Raw genomic sequence first — 17,120 nt, forward strand, 5'->3', positions numbered from 1 at the left:
AGAAGGAAGGTAAAGAGAATGGAACTGAGGTTAGGAACTTTGAATGCTGGAAGTATGACTGGTAAGGGGAGAGAAGGAAGGTTGATATATTCTGCATGTAAAAGACTAAATGGAAGGGAAGTTAGGCCAGGTGGATCAGAGGTGGATTCAAATTGTTCTATCATAGTTCTCCATAGGGAGAAATGGGGTAGGAGTTATTCTGAAGGAACAGTATGTCAAGAGTGTTTTGGAAGTGAAAAGAGTCTCAGACAGATTAATGATTATGAAGCTGGAAATTAGAAGTGTGATAATAAATGTTGTTAGTGCATATGCCTTGCAAGTTGGGTGTGTGATGGATGAGAAAGAAGATTTCTGGAGTGTGTTGGATGAAGTGATGATTGGAGCAGTTTGCAATGGACATGTTGGTGAAGGGAACAGAGGAGACGAGGAGGTGATGGGTAGGTATGGTATCAAGGAGAGGAATGAAGGAAGTCAGATGATAGTGGATTTTGTGAAAAGGATGGGCATGGAGTTGTTTAGGAGAGATGGCAGTTGAGTTTTTAACCAGATTGTTTAATGGAATCCTGGAAAGTGAGAGAGAGTGTACAAGAAGTGTACTGGTGTCGATTTTTAAGAATAAAGGGGATGTACAGAGCTGTAGTAACTACAGGGGGTTAAAATTGATGAGCCATAGCATGAAGTTATGGGAAAGAGTAGTGGAATCTACATTCAGAAGGGAGGTGATGATTAGTGAGCAGCAGTATGGTTTCATGCAAAGAAAGAGCACCACCGATGGAATGTTTGCTCTTAGGGAGTTGATGGAGATGTATAGAGAAGGCCAGAAGGAGTTGCATTGTGTCTTTGTGGACCTGGAGAGACAGCATATGACAGGGTGCCCCAAAGGGAGTTGTGTGTGTATGAGGAAGTCAGGAGTGGCAGAAAAGTATGTAAGAGTTGTACAGGATATGTATGAAGGAAGTGTGACAGTGGTGATAACTGCAGTAAAAGTGACGGATGCATTCAATGTGAAGGTTGGATTACATCAGAGTCCTTTCTTATTTGCCATTGTGATGGACCTCTGTCCTCCGACCACTCTCATCATACTCTAACAAACTACTTTGATAGATGCTCCCTTCCTCAGTTTGTTGTTGTAGTTCTTGACTTAGTAAATTCGTCATTAGATACGGGGGTCTTCCCAGACGGTCTTAAGACTGCTGTAGTTAAACACCTACTTAAGAAACATAATCTTGACCTCTCGGCTCTTGAAAATTTCAGACCCATCCCTTTCTTAGGTAAAGTTCTGGAGAAGGCAGTCATTATGCAGTTAAATGACCACCTAAATAAACATGCTATTCTTGATAAATTTCAGTTGGTTTTAGAACAAATCACAGCACAGAAACTGCACTCGTTAAAGTAGTAAATGATTTGCGGGTGAATGAAGACAGAGGCCATTTATCTGTTCTCATCCTCTTAGATCTGAGTGCTGCATTTGACACCATTGATCATAATATTCTTAGAAATCGCCTTAGTCAATGTGTGGGCCTCTCTGGCAGTGTCTTAAATTGGTTTGAATCCTACCTGACAGGGAGAAAATTCTTTGTTAGTTGTGGTAATTACAACTCAAAGACACATGATATCCGATATGGTGTTCCACAAGGCTCTATCCTGGGTCCGCTGTTATTCTCAATCTACATGCTTCCATTAGGTCAGATTATCTCGAGGCACAACGTGAGCTACCACAGCTATGCTGATGACACAAAGCTGTACTTATCAATAGCACCTGATGACCCTGATTCTCTTGATTCACTAACACAATGTCTGACTTGTATCTCAGAATGGATGAATAGTAACTTTCTCAAGTTAAATAAAGAGAAAACTGAAATCTTAGTGATTGGCAATAACGGATACAATGAGGCTATTAGAAATAAACTGGATACATTAGAAAGTCAAGACGGAGGTAAAAAGCTTAGGGTAATTGTTGAATGTAATCTGAATTTTAAATCGCATATTAATCAGATCACTAGGACAGCATTTTTTCACTTAAGAAACATAGCTGAAGTTAGACCTCTTATATCACTGAAAGATGCTGAGAAATTAGTTCACGTGTTTGTTTTCAGTCGACTAGATTACTGTAACGCACTCCTCTCAGGACTGCCCCAAAAAGACATAAATCGTTTGCAACTAGTGCAGAATGCAGCTGCTAGAATCCTAACTAGGAAAAGAAAATCCGAGCACATCTCTCCAGTTTTGATGTCACTACACTGGTTACCTGTGTTATTCAGGATTGACTTTAAAATTCTGCTTATCTATACTAAAAAAAGGCAAAGCCCTCACTGACTGACTGACTGACTCACTCACTCACTCACTCAGTCATCACTAATTCTCCAACTTTCTGTGTAGGTAGAAGGCTGAAATTTGGCAGGCTTATTCCTTACAGCTTACTTACAAAAGTTAAGCATGTTTTTTTTCAAAATTTTACGCGTAACGGTCATAACGGTCGATAATGGTTGACAACGTCCGCCATGTTGAACTTTCTTAATTATGGCCCCATCTTCACGAAATTTGGTAGGTGGCTTCCCTGCGCTAACCAAAACCGATGTACATACTTATTTCGATGGTATGACACCACTGTCGGCCGCCATATTGGACTTTCCAACATCACTAATTTTCCAGCTTCCCATGTAGGTAGAAGGCTGACCCCATCTTCACGAAATTTGGTAGGTGGTTTCCCTGCGCTAACCAAAACCGATGTACGTACTTATTCCGGTGGTATGACGCCACTGTCGGCCGCCATATTGAACTTTCCAATGTCACTAATTCTCCAACTTCCCGTGTAGGTAGAAGGCTGAAATTTGGAAGGCTCATTCCTTACGGTTTAGTTACAAAAGTTAAGCAGGTTTCATTTCGAAATTCTACGCATAACGGTCATAACGGTCAACAACGTCCACCATGTTGAACTTTCTTATATATGGCCCCATCTTCACGAAATTTGGTAGGCGGCTTCCCTGCGCTAACCGAAACCAATGTACGTAGATATATATACTGTATATACAATGTGTGTGTATGTATGTATGTGTGTATATCTATACTAATAAAAGGCAAAGCACTCACTGACTGACTGACTGACTCACTCACTCACTCACTCACTCACTCACTCACTCACTCACTCACTCACTCACTCACTCACTGACTCATCACTAATTCTCCAACTTCCCGTGTAGGTAGAAGGCTGAAATTTGGCAGGCTTATTCCTTACAGCTTACTTACAAAGTAAAGCACGTTTTATTTCGAAATTCTATGCGGAACGGTCATAACGGTCGATAACGGTCGACAACGTCTGCCATGTTGAACTTTCTTATTTATGGCCCCATCTTCATGAAATTTGGTAGGCGGCTTCCCTGCGCTAACCAAAACCAATGTACATACTTATTTTGGTGGTATGACGCCACTGTCAGCCGCCATATTGAACTTTCCAATGTCACTAATTCTCCAACTTCCCGTGTAGGTAGAAGGCTGAAATTTGGAAGGCTCATTCCTTACGGCTTACTTACAAAAGTTAAGCAGGTTTAATTTCGAAATTATATGCATAACGGTCATAACGGTCAACAACGTCTGCCATGTTGAACTTTCTTATTTATGGCCCCATCTTCACGAAATTTGGTAGGCGGCTTCCCTGCGCTAACCCAAACCAATGTACGTACTTATTTCGGTGGTATGACGCCACTGTCAGCCACGTTGAATTTTCTTATTTATGGCCCCATCTTCACGAAATTTGGTAGGTGGTTTACCTGCGCTAACCGAAACAGTGACAAAACAATTACTTTGACAATCATGTTACATTATTTTCAAAATGTTTCCTTTAATTTTTCATTACTTCTTTAACACACTACTTCTCCGCTGCGAAGCACGGGTATTTTACTATGGTTTATAAAGCCTAAAATAATCTTGCCCCATCTTATATATCAGAATGTCTGACACCTTATATTCCAAATCATAACCTTTGATCCTCAAATGAGTGTCTTCTTAGAATTCCAAGAGCAAAACTTAAAAGAAGTGGTGAGGCAGCCTTCTGCTGCTATGCCACTACAGTCTGGAATAGCCTGCCAATAGGAATTCGCCAGGCTAATACAGTGGAGCACTTTAAAACACTGCTGAAAACACATTATTTTAACATGGCCTTTTTATAACTTCACTTTAACTTAATCCTGATACTCTGTATGTTCAATTCATCATAACTATTCATGGTGGCTCTAAAATCTGTATGACCCCAACTCTCTCTTCTGTTTCTTTTTCCTGCGTCACCACCACCTACTCAAAGCATCAAGATGTTCCAACAATTATGAATGGATCAAAAGCCAGAAGTCTACGCGACCATTATCATCAAGTCCTTCCGTGAGAACCCTAAATCCAAATTGGACTGTTTCATTTATGTTAGGTAGAATGCCCAGAGAGGACTGGGCACTCTAATGGTCTGGAATCCCTACAGATTTTATTTTTTTCTCCAGCTGTCTGGAGTTTTTTTTTTTGTTTTTTCTGTCCACCCTGGCCATTGGACCTTACTCTTATTCTATGTTATTTAATGTTGACTTATTTTCTTTTCTTACTGTGTCTTTTATTTTTCTATTCTTCATTATGTAAAGCACTTTGAGCTACTTTTTGTACGAAAATGTGCTGTATAAATAAATAAATGTTGTTGTTGTAGTTGAAATGATGCAGATGGACAAGATTTTTTCCTGCCTGATTACAGGTTTTATTGATTTGTTTCTTTAATTAAGATGTCAATTTCTACCACATCCACCATGCTATGGGTTTGCTGATGTGCTATACTGCGTTGTTCCACAGCCACCTCCTAAGAGTCACTTATGAATGTCAACAGCCAAGCATGAAATATCCTGTAGCCATCTACCAACAAAACTACATTTTTCCCCTCTTTCGTTACTTTACCAAAATATCTATAAATAGACCTTTTATGTTCAGCGCAGACTAAATCCACTAAATAAAATTCCAATACATTCCCCACATGCTGCTGGAAAAACAGTTCTGCAGGCATTCTGGCAAATGTGAATTGTGAACACTTGACAATAATGGCAAGGCAATGTCTTGAATATGAACATACATATTGTAGCGTGAGGCCAGGGCCATCGCCCGGCCAGGATGCCTCAATGCCCAGAGGACTGGGGGAGCAAGCGTGGCCAGAGCGTTATCTCCCCTGGAACGCTAGATGGCAACTACCCTGGGTCGCAACGGTGCCTCGGACTCATGCAGGGCTTCATGGGAGTTGGAGTGTGGTGCAGCCCTGTTGAGATCCCTTATGAGTAGCTCTTCTGCCACACCCAGAAATGCTGCCAGAAATGAGTTATCAAGCATCTGGAGCACTTCCAGATACCTTATAAAAGAAGCCAGCAGCCACTGCTCGGGGAGCCAGAGTTGGGAGGAGGAAGAAGAAGCTTGACCAGAAGAGTGGAGGAGAAGGAAAAGAGTGAAGGAAGAGAATATTGTGTTTGAGCTGTACCTGTGCTGGGACTGTGTTGAGCTTTTGGGAATGGGGAAGGCGTTGCCCACAGGTTAAAAGAAAATAAAAATCAGTGTGTCCCACGCTTGTCCCACGTGTGTGTCTGTGTGATTGTGTGTGTGTATGTTTCTGTGTGTCACAGTTTCTCAAGAACAGTCTAGATATTAAGCAGCTGGACGGAAAAATGCCAAACTTGAAACTAAAGCCTGTTATGAGATGACAATGTGTTGATTAGTTTTTGAGACTAATCATTCAAAAGAAAGAGGCACTCTAGAGGAACCCTCAAATGCTATATTTCTACAATTAATTATGAATTCTTCTTGTCAATTGCTATTGTAATGACCAATTTTATAATCAGAAAGATCGGCATCAGAGCGGTAAATAATTACTGAAATGTTATAGAATAGTTTGGGTAACATGGTTCCTAGGGCACAAAGCCTACTGACACTCACATCCAAATTTTTCAACTGAGTTATTTATGGCTTGTTAACATTATTATTTAGTTGTTGTTTTTGCATTTTTTTAAGCTGCAAAAGTCAGTATAGATATAGTGTTTGGTAGAACAGTATCTTTTGATTCTCTTTTTTTATTTTTCCTTTCCCTCCTCCACTTGCTTCTCATTTTGAATCATCCATTTTCTGCTTTTCAGCACAGTCACACATCAAATGTCTGATTTCATCAAAGTGACTAATTAGACACCTGCTATGATGATGCCCCACGACCCTCTCTTATTACTTTAAAAGCCCTTTATTTAGATTAATGATTGGGCAGATTTATAACTGACAGGATTAAAGTATGGTACAGCTAGGTGTTCGGCAGCACATTAAAAACTTAGAAAAAGTGAAAACTTAGAACTTTCTTCTTATTAGGCATTTTCTTTTCTTGTATATGAAAAGGCCCATCTGTAAGCAGCACCCTGGAATGTGCACCTATGAAACCCTGATGGTAGGTCCATTGTAGGATGGACACATTCAACAGGTCCAATTTAGCATCACAGGATCACCTTACCTGCATATTTTTGGACTGAGAGAGGAAACTTATGTGGAAAATGAGAGAACATGCAAACTCCATGTGGGGAGCATTCATGTATTGAGCTCTGGTCTCCTTGTTGCAAGACAGTAGTGCTACCTTTGTGCCATCGTGCTGTCCCCTTTGTGATATAATGTGTTTTTAGTTTTTACCAAATGCGGTGTTGTACATTGAAACTAAACAAAGTGCACTTTAGTCTCATCTGTCCAGATGGCATTGTTCCAGGTGCTTTTTGGTTCATTCATATGCAGCTTTGCAGCTCATGCTGCCAAGTTATTTTTGGAGGAAAGAGTGTTTCCACTGGCTACCTTTCAATGAAAACCATACTTGTACAATCTTCTTCTAGTAGTAGAATCAGGTATTAGAACATTTACATTGTTGGCAATGACATGTACAACTGTGGATATAGTTATGACTTTAATTTTGGATGAATTTGTAAATATCCATTCCTAAAGACACTAACAACTCTCATTAGTGTTTTCCAGTTTAAAAGTAATATTATTCTGATTGATGAATGTTAAATTTCAGATTGTTTTGTAATGGCTACTTACCCCTTCCAGACTGATGTGAAGCTGCAATAATCAACTAATCAAACATACCAGGCGCTAATTTCCTTGTTAACTAATACAGCAATAGAAGCTGTGTAATTAATTTTTTACACATGACTAATGCACATTGAGTTAACTTTATGTTGTGAAAAATAATAAAATAAATTCTAAAAAGTGACCTTTCTTCCCCTGAGGTTGTATCTTATTTTATGACTGAGTAAGGACTAGATGATTGATAGTTATGTGGTCAGTGCCACATACTATGATGCAAAACTCTTAATTTCTTTGTAGAAACTTGTCTTCATAGTACATAGCACCTTAACATGAAAACGTTATTGGAAGAGGCAGAGATCCGATAACATGACTAGCTGTCACTAAAAATTTAAGTCATAACAGCAAATGGAATAACATTGTTTGCAAGATAAATATGTTTTGCTAAAGATGTCTTATATTTTATTCTTTTTTAATAACATTCATTAATATATCTATTCTCCTTTATTATTCATGTTCACAGTTGCATAATTTATGCTATTGGCAGTTTCAAAACATTCACAATGAATTTGATACTTATAAAATATTCATCTTTTGAAATAAGCTAATAGCTAAAATTATATTTTACTTGACTTTCTGCTATTTGACATATTTTTCAGGTTACATTTTAATCATTTTAAAAGATCTAACTGCCCAATCTGCTATGCTAACAACACACCTCAGTTTGATCAGACTGATTCATTTATAATAAGAGGTCATTTAAAGCCTGTTTTGTTCTTTACATTAACATACACGTGTAATATTTACCTGCATGAGTTGCATTTGCCATCCTGTCCTCTGAAACCATATTTAGGGTTTAGACAGCAGTCAGATTGTTGTATTTCATTCCCAATAATGTCCTTACATTCTCCTTTATCCTCTAGGAATGTTGTATAACACTCTACCAACTGTGCCACTGTAAAACAAGCATACAACACTGGCTTAATGCTGTAGAATTTTTTTTTTGTTAACTTAATTCTTAATTTTACAGAGAAAAAAGGGGAATAACCAGATAAGACAAGTTCAAAATTAATAAGAAAATAAAGTCCAATGCTAAAGAAACTGACAAAAGAACACACTGTTGATTTTTAAATGAGCAAACGAGAAGTCATAATCAGTATAATGATACACCTATAAGATGCTATTAATGAAATTATTTTGAGGACATATCAACAGGTGAGCAGAAAATAGAGTGTTTAATTGTGTATAATGTTACCATTCCAGTACAATAAAAAACTTTAAAAACCTACCAGAAAAGTTACTGCAAAGTAAGATATTCAAAATTATTAGGAGCAACATGTCCAAACAGCAGATGCAACTGAACTTCCCATAAAATGTATTCAATTCAGTTCATTTACTTAAGCAGCAATGTTTTCATACACTCGCCAGGCAGTAATTTTGTATCTGCAAGAAAATAAACAGTGCCAATAATCTTTCTGTCCTCCTCCTCCACATCAACTTCCAGTAATTCGATAGCCTCTTTATCTCATACTCTTCCCAAAAAAAGCTGGCCACAGGCAGACTGTTTTGATAAAATGTTGTGCAAACAAACACATTCCAGTAACTGAGATAAGGATCTCAGAGCTTTTAAACATGAGAAAGAAAAAAGGAGGTGGTCACACTTTCAAAAGCTCAGAACTGTGTTTTTTCATGTGTCAAAGCAACATTATTCAGAGTTTCCACAGTATCATACATTATCATAATATACTTAATTTAATACCAGAAGCCAGACTGCAAAAAAAGAAAAAAGAAATAAAGGCTTACTGGACAGCATGGATAGTCCCAAGCCCAGTTGCGAAAGGAGGGATGGGTGCTAAGCCAACAACCAAGCACATAAAAAGTCTATTGTTACAGAAACAATAAGTGAAAACCACCACCAGAACCAACTAAAGCTTAGAAGCATTGACTATCCTATGATAATAATAATAATAATAATAATAATAATAATAATACATTTTATTTATATAGCACCTTTCCCATGCTCAAGGCACTTACAGAATATAAGAAAGAATGGCAGGGTATACAGTATATAGATAGCATTGTACAAATCAAATAAATAAATAAAGAAGATTAAGACAGTAAATTCAGAGAAAGCCTAATAGACAACATAATTGATGGTCTAGCACACACATACAGGTTACACAAGCATCTTGACATAGAGGTATCCTGAGAGAAGGATAATAAAGTCAAGTAGAGCTAAAAGCCTTCCTGAACAGACGAGTTTTGAGTTGTTTTTTAAAAGAATTCATGGAGTCAGCTGATCTGATTAATTTCTGTAGGTCATTCCAGAGTCTGGGCCCAGTCACCCACAGAGTGCTGGTTAGTGTCAGGCACAACAAGACTGTCAGAATCAGAGGACCTTAATGGGCAGGCAGGCACATAGTGATGGAGGAGGTCACTGATGTAGTTTGGCGCGAGGTTATTTAAGGATTTGTAGGTTATTAGTAGGATTTTATATTCGATTCTTTAAGACACAGGGAGCCAGTGAAGACAGAGCAGGATGGGTGTGATGTGCTTGCTGCTGCTGGTTCGAGTAAGGACTCTTGCAGCTGAGTTTTGAATAAGCTGGAGCTGTGATATAAGATTAGAAGGGGCACCTGCCAACAGCGAGTTACAATAATTGATCCAGGATGTTTTAAAAGCATGGACAAGTTTCTCAGCATTAGAAAAGGAGCAGAAGGAGTGAACACGAGATATGTTGCTGAGGTAAAAGTAAGAAAGTTTCTTAATGTGATTATGTGGGCAGAATAAGAGAGGGAGGAATCAAAAATGAGACCAAGATTATTTGCAGTAGAGGCAGGTCTGATGAGATCACCTCCAAGATGGACTGGGAAGGAGCTCATTTTATTATGTTGCATTTTAGTCCCAATTTGCAGGAGTTCAGTTTTGTTGCAATTTAATTTTAAAGAGTTCTGCTCCATCCAGGTTTTAATTTCACTAAGGCAGGTTGGGAGCTGAGAAAGCTCTGATGAAGTTTCACTTTTAACATTGAAGTAGAGTTGAGTATTATCTGCATAAAAATGATAGCCCAGTCCATAGCTATGAATAATATGGCCAAGGGGAAGCATATAAATACAGAAGAGAAGAGGGCCGAGGACAGAGCCCTGAGAAACTCCTTGTGTAACTGGCACCAATATGGATCTGTTGTTGCCAAGACTAACAAACTCTTGCCTATCAGTCAGATAAGACTTGAACCACTGGAGGGCAGTGCCAGAGATACCCAGCATGTTCTCCATTCTGGACAGTAGAATGTCATGTCTGACAGTGTCAAATGCTGCACTGAGGTCTAATAGAATTAATATGCTGGTTTGTCACGAGTCTGCTGTCATAAGCAAATCATTGGTTACCCGTAGCAGAGCAGTTTCACAGCTGTGCCGCGCCCTGAAACCAGACTGAAAGGGTTCCATCAAATTATTAGTGGTTAAATAATTGGTGAGCAGGGAGGCTACAACACGCTCAAGAACTTTTGACAGGAAAGGTAAGTGGGAAATAGGCCGGAAATTGTTAAGATTGTCAGCATCAAGACCAGACTTTTTTAACATTGGGGTTACAGAAGCGATTTTAAAAGTGATCGGCACAGAGCCTGTGTCAAGGGATGAGTTTATTATTGTTGTAACAGTTGGGATTATGGCATGAAGGCAGGATTTAAGTAGTGTGCTGGGGATGGGGTCCAGTATACAAGTAGTCGGCCTCATCTTACAAAGCAGGTTATGAACAAACGCAGATGTGACTGGTGAGTAGTTAACTAGACAGATACTGTCAAACGGATGATAGGTGACCTAAAGCCCCGCCCCCAAATATGACTGATTACTTTAAGCCCCGCCCCAAAATATGAAAATATGACTTATGAAAATATGCAAAATGTGATGCATGAAAATATAAAAATATAAAAATATAATTTATTAAAATATGCTTTATGAAAATATGAAAATATAAAAATATGAAAATATGATTTATGAAAATATGAACATATGCAAATATGAAACTATAAAAGTTTGAAAATATATTTATGTTAATATGATTTATAAGCTATAAACTTACAACACGTGGCTTTATTTGATAAACACTAGATTCAAAATTAATATTAAGAAATTAAATATACACTTGTCTTGCTGTCATAGCCATGCCTATGTGTAACTTTCTAAAATATTCACTCCCCCACTCTAAGTTATAAACTTATAACACGTGGTTTTGTTTTATAAGCACTAGATTCAAAATTAATACTAAGAAATTAAATATACACTTATCTTGCCATCATAGCCATAACTTTCTAAAAACAATATAAAAAATTCACTCCCCCCGATCTAAGTTATAAACTCCCGACACACGGCCTCATTTTATAAACACTAGATTCAAAATTAATATTAAGAAATTAAATATACACTTGTCTTGCCATCATAGCTATGCCTATGTGTAACTTTCTGAAAATATTCACACACCCGCGCTGTTATAAACTCACGAAGACACACAACCTCATTTTATAAACACTTATCATTCTTTTTAGTCATGCATAGTCCTGCATAGCCGTAACTTTCTAAAAAACTCTATAAAGTGAAATATTCACTTATCCTGCTCGTAAGACAAGTCCACGCAAGTGTGCCTCTTTTTAAAAACCGCGGGAAATAAACTTTCTTTCACAGCCAATAGACATATCGAGACCCAGGAAGCCCCACCGGTCATATGTACCTTCACCATATGCCCACCAGTTTTAAAATGCTGGGAACTAAACTTTCTTTCACAGGACACGGACACCTTTGGTGTTAAATCCTCAGCTGTTAACACTAATCAATAGGCCATATTTTTCTTCACCATATGCCCACCAGTTTTAAAATGCTGGGAAGTAAACTTTCTCTCACAGGACGCGGACACCTTCGGTGTTAAATCCACAACTATTGAAACAGTTAATAGGCATTTCGAGACCCAGGAAGCCCTCCGACACCATGCAACCACATTTGTCCACCAATTTAAAACTGTGGGAAACAAACTTTCTCTCACAGGACACAGACACCTTCGGTGTTAAACCTCAGCTGTTAAAACATTTAATAGCAAGCCATATGTGATTTTACCATTTGGCCACCAATTTTAAACGGTGTGAAAAGAGTCTTTAGTGATAAAATATTTACTGTAACAATTCATGCTTTTTTATTTAATGAAATCGGAAAATCATACAATTATTAAAGAACATATTTTATTAAACCCAGCCACACACACCATTCAACGGGGTTCGAAAATAATATAAGGTGCCTTTAAAACTCATAAGACCCTGCTCTTTGTTATGTTAACTTGAGGCTATATTTTAGTCTCGTTAATCGGTTAAATGTCAAAGCCCTTTTACAATCGGCCGCTTTGTGAACAATATCAAATGAAATTTTTTCCACTAACGATTCTCTCTTATGTACCAAAATACACAATGAAATTTAAAAGCTCGCAAGAAAAGTTATTAAAAACGTCTGCGTTGAGCACAACGCTCAACGGTTTCTCGCTGTCTATGGTACTTGATAAAAGGTTATTTATATGCTGATACTGTATTTTAGCCTCGTTAATCGGGTAAATGTCAAAATTAATCTTCTTTCATATGGTTTGCATGTACCCCCATTTATATCAACTTTAAAATATATGTGGCGATCTAAGAAACGGCTTCACAATGATCTCTCGGTAAAACATAACGGGGCGCTTTTTTCCTATTGCCTAGATGTTACCCTTCGCCCCTTAGAGGAGGAACAGCAGCAACTCCGCACCTATGAGCTTTCTCCCAGACATCCAGGGTGTTTCGCTCCACCCTTCCAAGGCGGTGCAGGGCATGACTCAGCTACATAAAGTGCTTTGCTTCGCTAACTTTTCCAGCATTCCAAGTTTTTCTGCAGTCTTTTTAAAAGGTAGGCAATTTTGCTTTTCTTCCACAATGGCAGACAATGGAAAAAATACATTTGTGATTGTTGATAAGTGTAGAGTATCGAAATATGTGCTGTTAATGATCATTTCTCTCTTCAAACTGCTTAAATGCTATTCTTTTATAAATCAGATTTCTGGCCGGTCGATTGCTCAAATTGTGTTTCAATTATTCTTTCGGCCGTTCTTTTAAATAGAAATGTTGTTTAGAAGACCGCATAGATTTAATACTTTTAATGTCTTTAAGTATGTACAAACTTATTACTTTTTAATAGTAATGTATGTTTCATGCTGATTACTTTTTAATAGTAATGTACAAACTTATAAGAACATTCAGACTGGTTACTTTTTAAATTAAACGTCTTTAAGTACGTACAAACTTAGGTCTTTATATCTTAATTGTAGAAGAATCGGAGGCCGACCTGAAATTCTTCTTTACACCTAACGAGCATGCAATTGGAAGAATTAATAGCTACCACAGATTGTCTTTTTGAGACTAAAAATCCAGCCTCGGACAAAAAAACTAAAGAGTCCCCAGAGCCCCGTAAGTATTACTTTCACTTGAAGGCTCGTGTGTATGGAAAATAAGGAGCTGGGGGTTGAATATATAATTTTAAACAGAAAACTTGACGCTTCCGAAGAGTGGTTATTCTTCCGAAGGATCCAGCCAGCCTCTAGAATTGGTGCAGAGGCCCTCTGGACAGTCTGTTATTAAACATCTCTTTTATGCAGCCCGGTAAGTTGAGCTAATTGTGCAAGTGCACCGCAAATGTTTATCTTTAAAGAAAACTTAGTCTTGCTTGTTTTTTCAGAATCTGCGTCGCCAGGATTACTAACTCAGATACTCGGGGATTCACCGCCGTTTGTATCATCACCCGGACTTTTCACCCAAATAGTCGGCGAACCCGAAAGATCTGATCCTGGGGCTAAGGCTGCTGAGGTGAAGGTTGAAATCGAACGTGTGCTGTTGGTTTTTCAAAACTCTTAATCCTTTCTCCAGCTATATACGTGAAAAGGTTATTTTATTGTACGCTATTTTAGAAAACATGTTCCCCAAATATTGTCAGGCAATATGAGTGGCGATGGTCAAAGCAGGAAAAGGCACGCAAGAGAGGACTTGGACATTGAGAGCGGTTCTCAAAATGCTGGTTTATTGCAAAATATGGTGAATGAACTTAGTTATTCTATTCGGCCCCCAAAAATGCCTATTCCACCACTCTGATATTTTAATGAATTGAAATATATTAATTGGCAAAATCAAAACATGATCCAAATGAATAATATAATAGCTACCATGAGAGCTCCTTTACCTGTTACCACTCCCATTGACTTTGACCAGCTTGACAGCCTTTTAGAAACCCTGCATCCCGTGGCCACCCACGATGAAATGCAGACATTAAATAACTTGTTAGAAAGGTTTCAGCGGTCTTTGAATAAAAATGTAAATGCTCAAATGGGTCATGGTTTAACAAACACCGTGGGTTCTGTAAATGCTCAACCTTTTGTCTCTCAGAGTATGGTTACGTCACTCTCAGCTACCCCTTTGGTCACATCCATTTCAGTTATGCCATTTGTACCCTACACGTCTGTCTCGGTCACTGCAACCTCTGTTCTAGTCACTTTCTCCTCTGTTTCAGTCCCTGTAGCTATCCCTTCTGCTTCAGTCTTGCTCCCTGTAACTACCCCTTCTGGTCCTTCTGCTTCAGTATGCCCTTCTGCAAAGGCTTCAGTCTCAGTCACAGCGGCATCTGCTCCAGTCACTGTATCTTCAGGCCCTGCCTCCTCTGTTTCAGTCCCTGTAGGTACCACTTCTGGCCCCTCTGCTTCAGTATGCCCCTCTGCCACCTCTGCTTCAGTCTCACCCCCTGTAGCTACCCCTTCTGGGCCCTCTGCTTCAGTATGTCCCTCTATCCCCTCTGCTTCAGTCTTGTCCCCTGTTTCAGTCACTGCTTCCTCAGCTCCTATTGCACTGCCATTTGCGGCTACCCCTTCAACCTCTTCAATCGCAACAGTTATGTCCAGTGGTTCTGTGGTATCTAAACCCTCATCCGCCTCTACTTCAGGCGTAACAGGCATGGTTGGGTCCTCTGCTGTCTCTAGTGATGACAGTCGGAGCATTTTTCAGCAGATTGACAGATCGGCTTTTAATCATACCGAAATAAGACACCCCTTAAATTTCGCCAACGCCTATGAACTAGAGTCTTACAAGGAGGTATTTAACAGCATTCATGAGACGCTGCAAAGAATTCTGGATAGATTTTCAGGTACTTTAAACTGCAAGATGTTGTACAGTTAGAATTGCATGCTGATTCCTTACCTATCAGCGTTTTTATACAGATGACTGGCTCTAATATTAATGTAGACAATTTTCTTCAGCATATAGAGAATCTTCTTCAGAGTCACGTGAGTGTGTTAGTGGATGAGTCTCTGATGCTAGTCATACAGATTGTTTGGTCACCTAGCGGGGGCGCTAGTGGCGCTCAAAAGGTATTAGCTCTACTCAATCATGAAATAGTTAGAAAGAAAATGAGGCATATGAGTTGCTCTCGTCCGATGCGAGAGATGGACGTCTTATGTGGAACTCCGCTAGCAGCGGTGTTATTTTTCATATTATTTGCTTATTATCCTGAGATATCCTGTATTTATTCAACCCCAGAGGGACTGCTACAGTATATTTAAGCACATATAAACATGGCCAACAAGAAGGGGGGTCCGAAAGAATCAAAAACTAAAGCTACACCCAAGCTACGATCAGCAAGCCCTAGTTCAAGATACAGCCTTTCAGAGACCTGGATCAGATGGGCAAAAGTACAGACTCCTCGGGACCACGGTCCGCTACATCGTCGCCGGCTGAGAGCGAAAAGGGGAGCGAAGGTGCGATCGTGAGTGCAGATCTGGATAGCTCGGAGATGATCACCTGAAACTGGAAAGGGCCTTGAAGTCTGCGGCTTCAATTACGCAATTATACGAGCCAGGAGCAGCAGGGACACCGCCTACAGCAAAGTCTGCTGCTTCATCTACGGTACAAAAAAGCACAAATGAACTGTCTGAACTGAAGGTGTTTCTCGCTGAGCTCACGCAAGATATAAAGAAAAGCAAGAAGGCTAATGAAAAAGCAAGGGCAAAGGCAAGCGAAAAAATGAGACAGGAGGTGAGACAGGAGTTGAAACAGGCAAATGAATGGCTGCGACAGGAATTCCAACAGGCAAATGAAAGGCTGTGTGAAGAGGTGCAACTTGAGCTTCGACTGGTGCTGGGTAAAATTGAAGAGCGCATTCAGGAAAACTTGGTTAAACTGAGCACGCTTACTGATCAATTGGAGGATCTCAAGGAGACATTCACGAATCGGATTGAAATGGACGAAAATGTAGCTGCCAGTGCCGAGGAAAAAGCAGTAAATGTCAGCTCCGAATGCAAAAAACTCGGAGAAAAACTCGGAGACAGACTGGCTGCTTTGGAAGATGGGAGTAGATAATGTCAGAATTGAAGGTCTGCCTGAGAATCAAGAAAGTTCAAACCCTGTGAAATTCGCAGCTGAACTTTTTTCTAAAATAATCGGGGAGGACTTTAAAGCAGAATCTGAGATAGCAGCAGCTTACCGCGTACGCAGATCAAATACCGTTAGATCCAGATCTTTTATTATTTGGTTTGAAAGATTATCATTTAAGCTAAAGGTGATGACACTCCTCAGAAACAAAGAAGATATTATATATGAAAATAACCCCATTTGTATCTTCCCTGACTTCTCTCCAGCAACAGCTACTAAGCGCGCAACCTTCTACAACATTAAACAGCGGTTACGGCAAGCTAGCGTCAAATACAGACTCTTGTATCCGGCAAAACTGAAAGTGGAATGGTAGGGTCAATTCTATGTCTTCGCTAGCAAGGAAGAAGCAGAAAAGGAATTAAGAAAGCTGATCCCGGGACTATTCTGATACGTAATAGTGAGTCATGGTGGTTAATGATAAAGCAAGGATTAATAATCTACTGTCTGATCTATTCGTTTTAAAATACGGGTTTTTATCAGCATATATTCTCATTATTACTTAGTATTACTAGGGCGCTATCTGTTTATGTTTTATTGTGCTTAATTACTCTTTTTTCTCTTTTTTTTTTCTTTTCTAATTATTTCA

The 17,120-nt window shown here is 39.1% G+C and overlaps 1 protein-coding gene and 1 long non-coding RNA gene across 3 annotated transcripts in view; one reads left to right on the forward strand and one right to left on the reverse strand.

Moving 5' to 3' along the window:
- The window catches only part of LOC120542134 (properdin-like), a 153,645-nt gene extending 145,143 nt beyond the window's left edge, over window positions 1-8,502 (reverse strand). The window contains exons 1-2 of one of the 2 annotated variants that reach the window (XM_039774314.1): window positions 8,349-8,502; window positions 7,867-8,014 (exon numbers count right to left, since the gene is read on the reverse strand). In XM_039774314.1, coding sequence (XP_039630248.1) covers window positions 7,867-8,014; window positions 8,349-8,397 — 197 coding nt within the window. In that variant the 5' untranslated portion in view covers window positions 8,398-8,502. The remainder of the gene's footprint in view (window positions 1-7,866; window positions 8,015-8,348) is intronic. The other variant, XM_039774313.1, reaches the window with a different exon arrangement.
- Window positions 8,503-12,807: 4,305 nt separating this feature from the next.
- On the forward strand, window positions 12,808-14,297 carry LOC120543263. The gene is made up of 4 exons (XR_005636323.1): window positions 12,808-12,974; window positions 13,393-13,531; window positions 13,609-13,723; window positions 13,800-14,297. It is a non-coding gene; the product is annotated as an uncharacterized LOC120543263 (long non-coding RNA).
- Window positions 14,298-17,120: the final 2,823 nt, after the last annotated feature.

Source organism: Polypterus senegalus, chromosome 13 (assembly GCF_016835505.1).
Source record: "Polypterus senegalus isolate Bchr_013 chromosome 13, ASM1683550v1, whole genome shotgun sequence".
In the NCBI taxonomy this organism is placed as follows: domain Eukaryota; kingdom Metazoa; phylum Chordata; class Cladistia; order Polypteriformes; family Polypteridae; genus Polypterus; species Polypterus senegalus.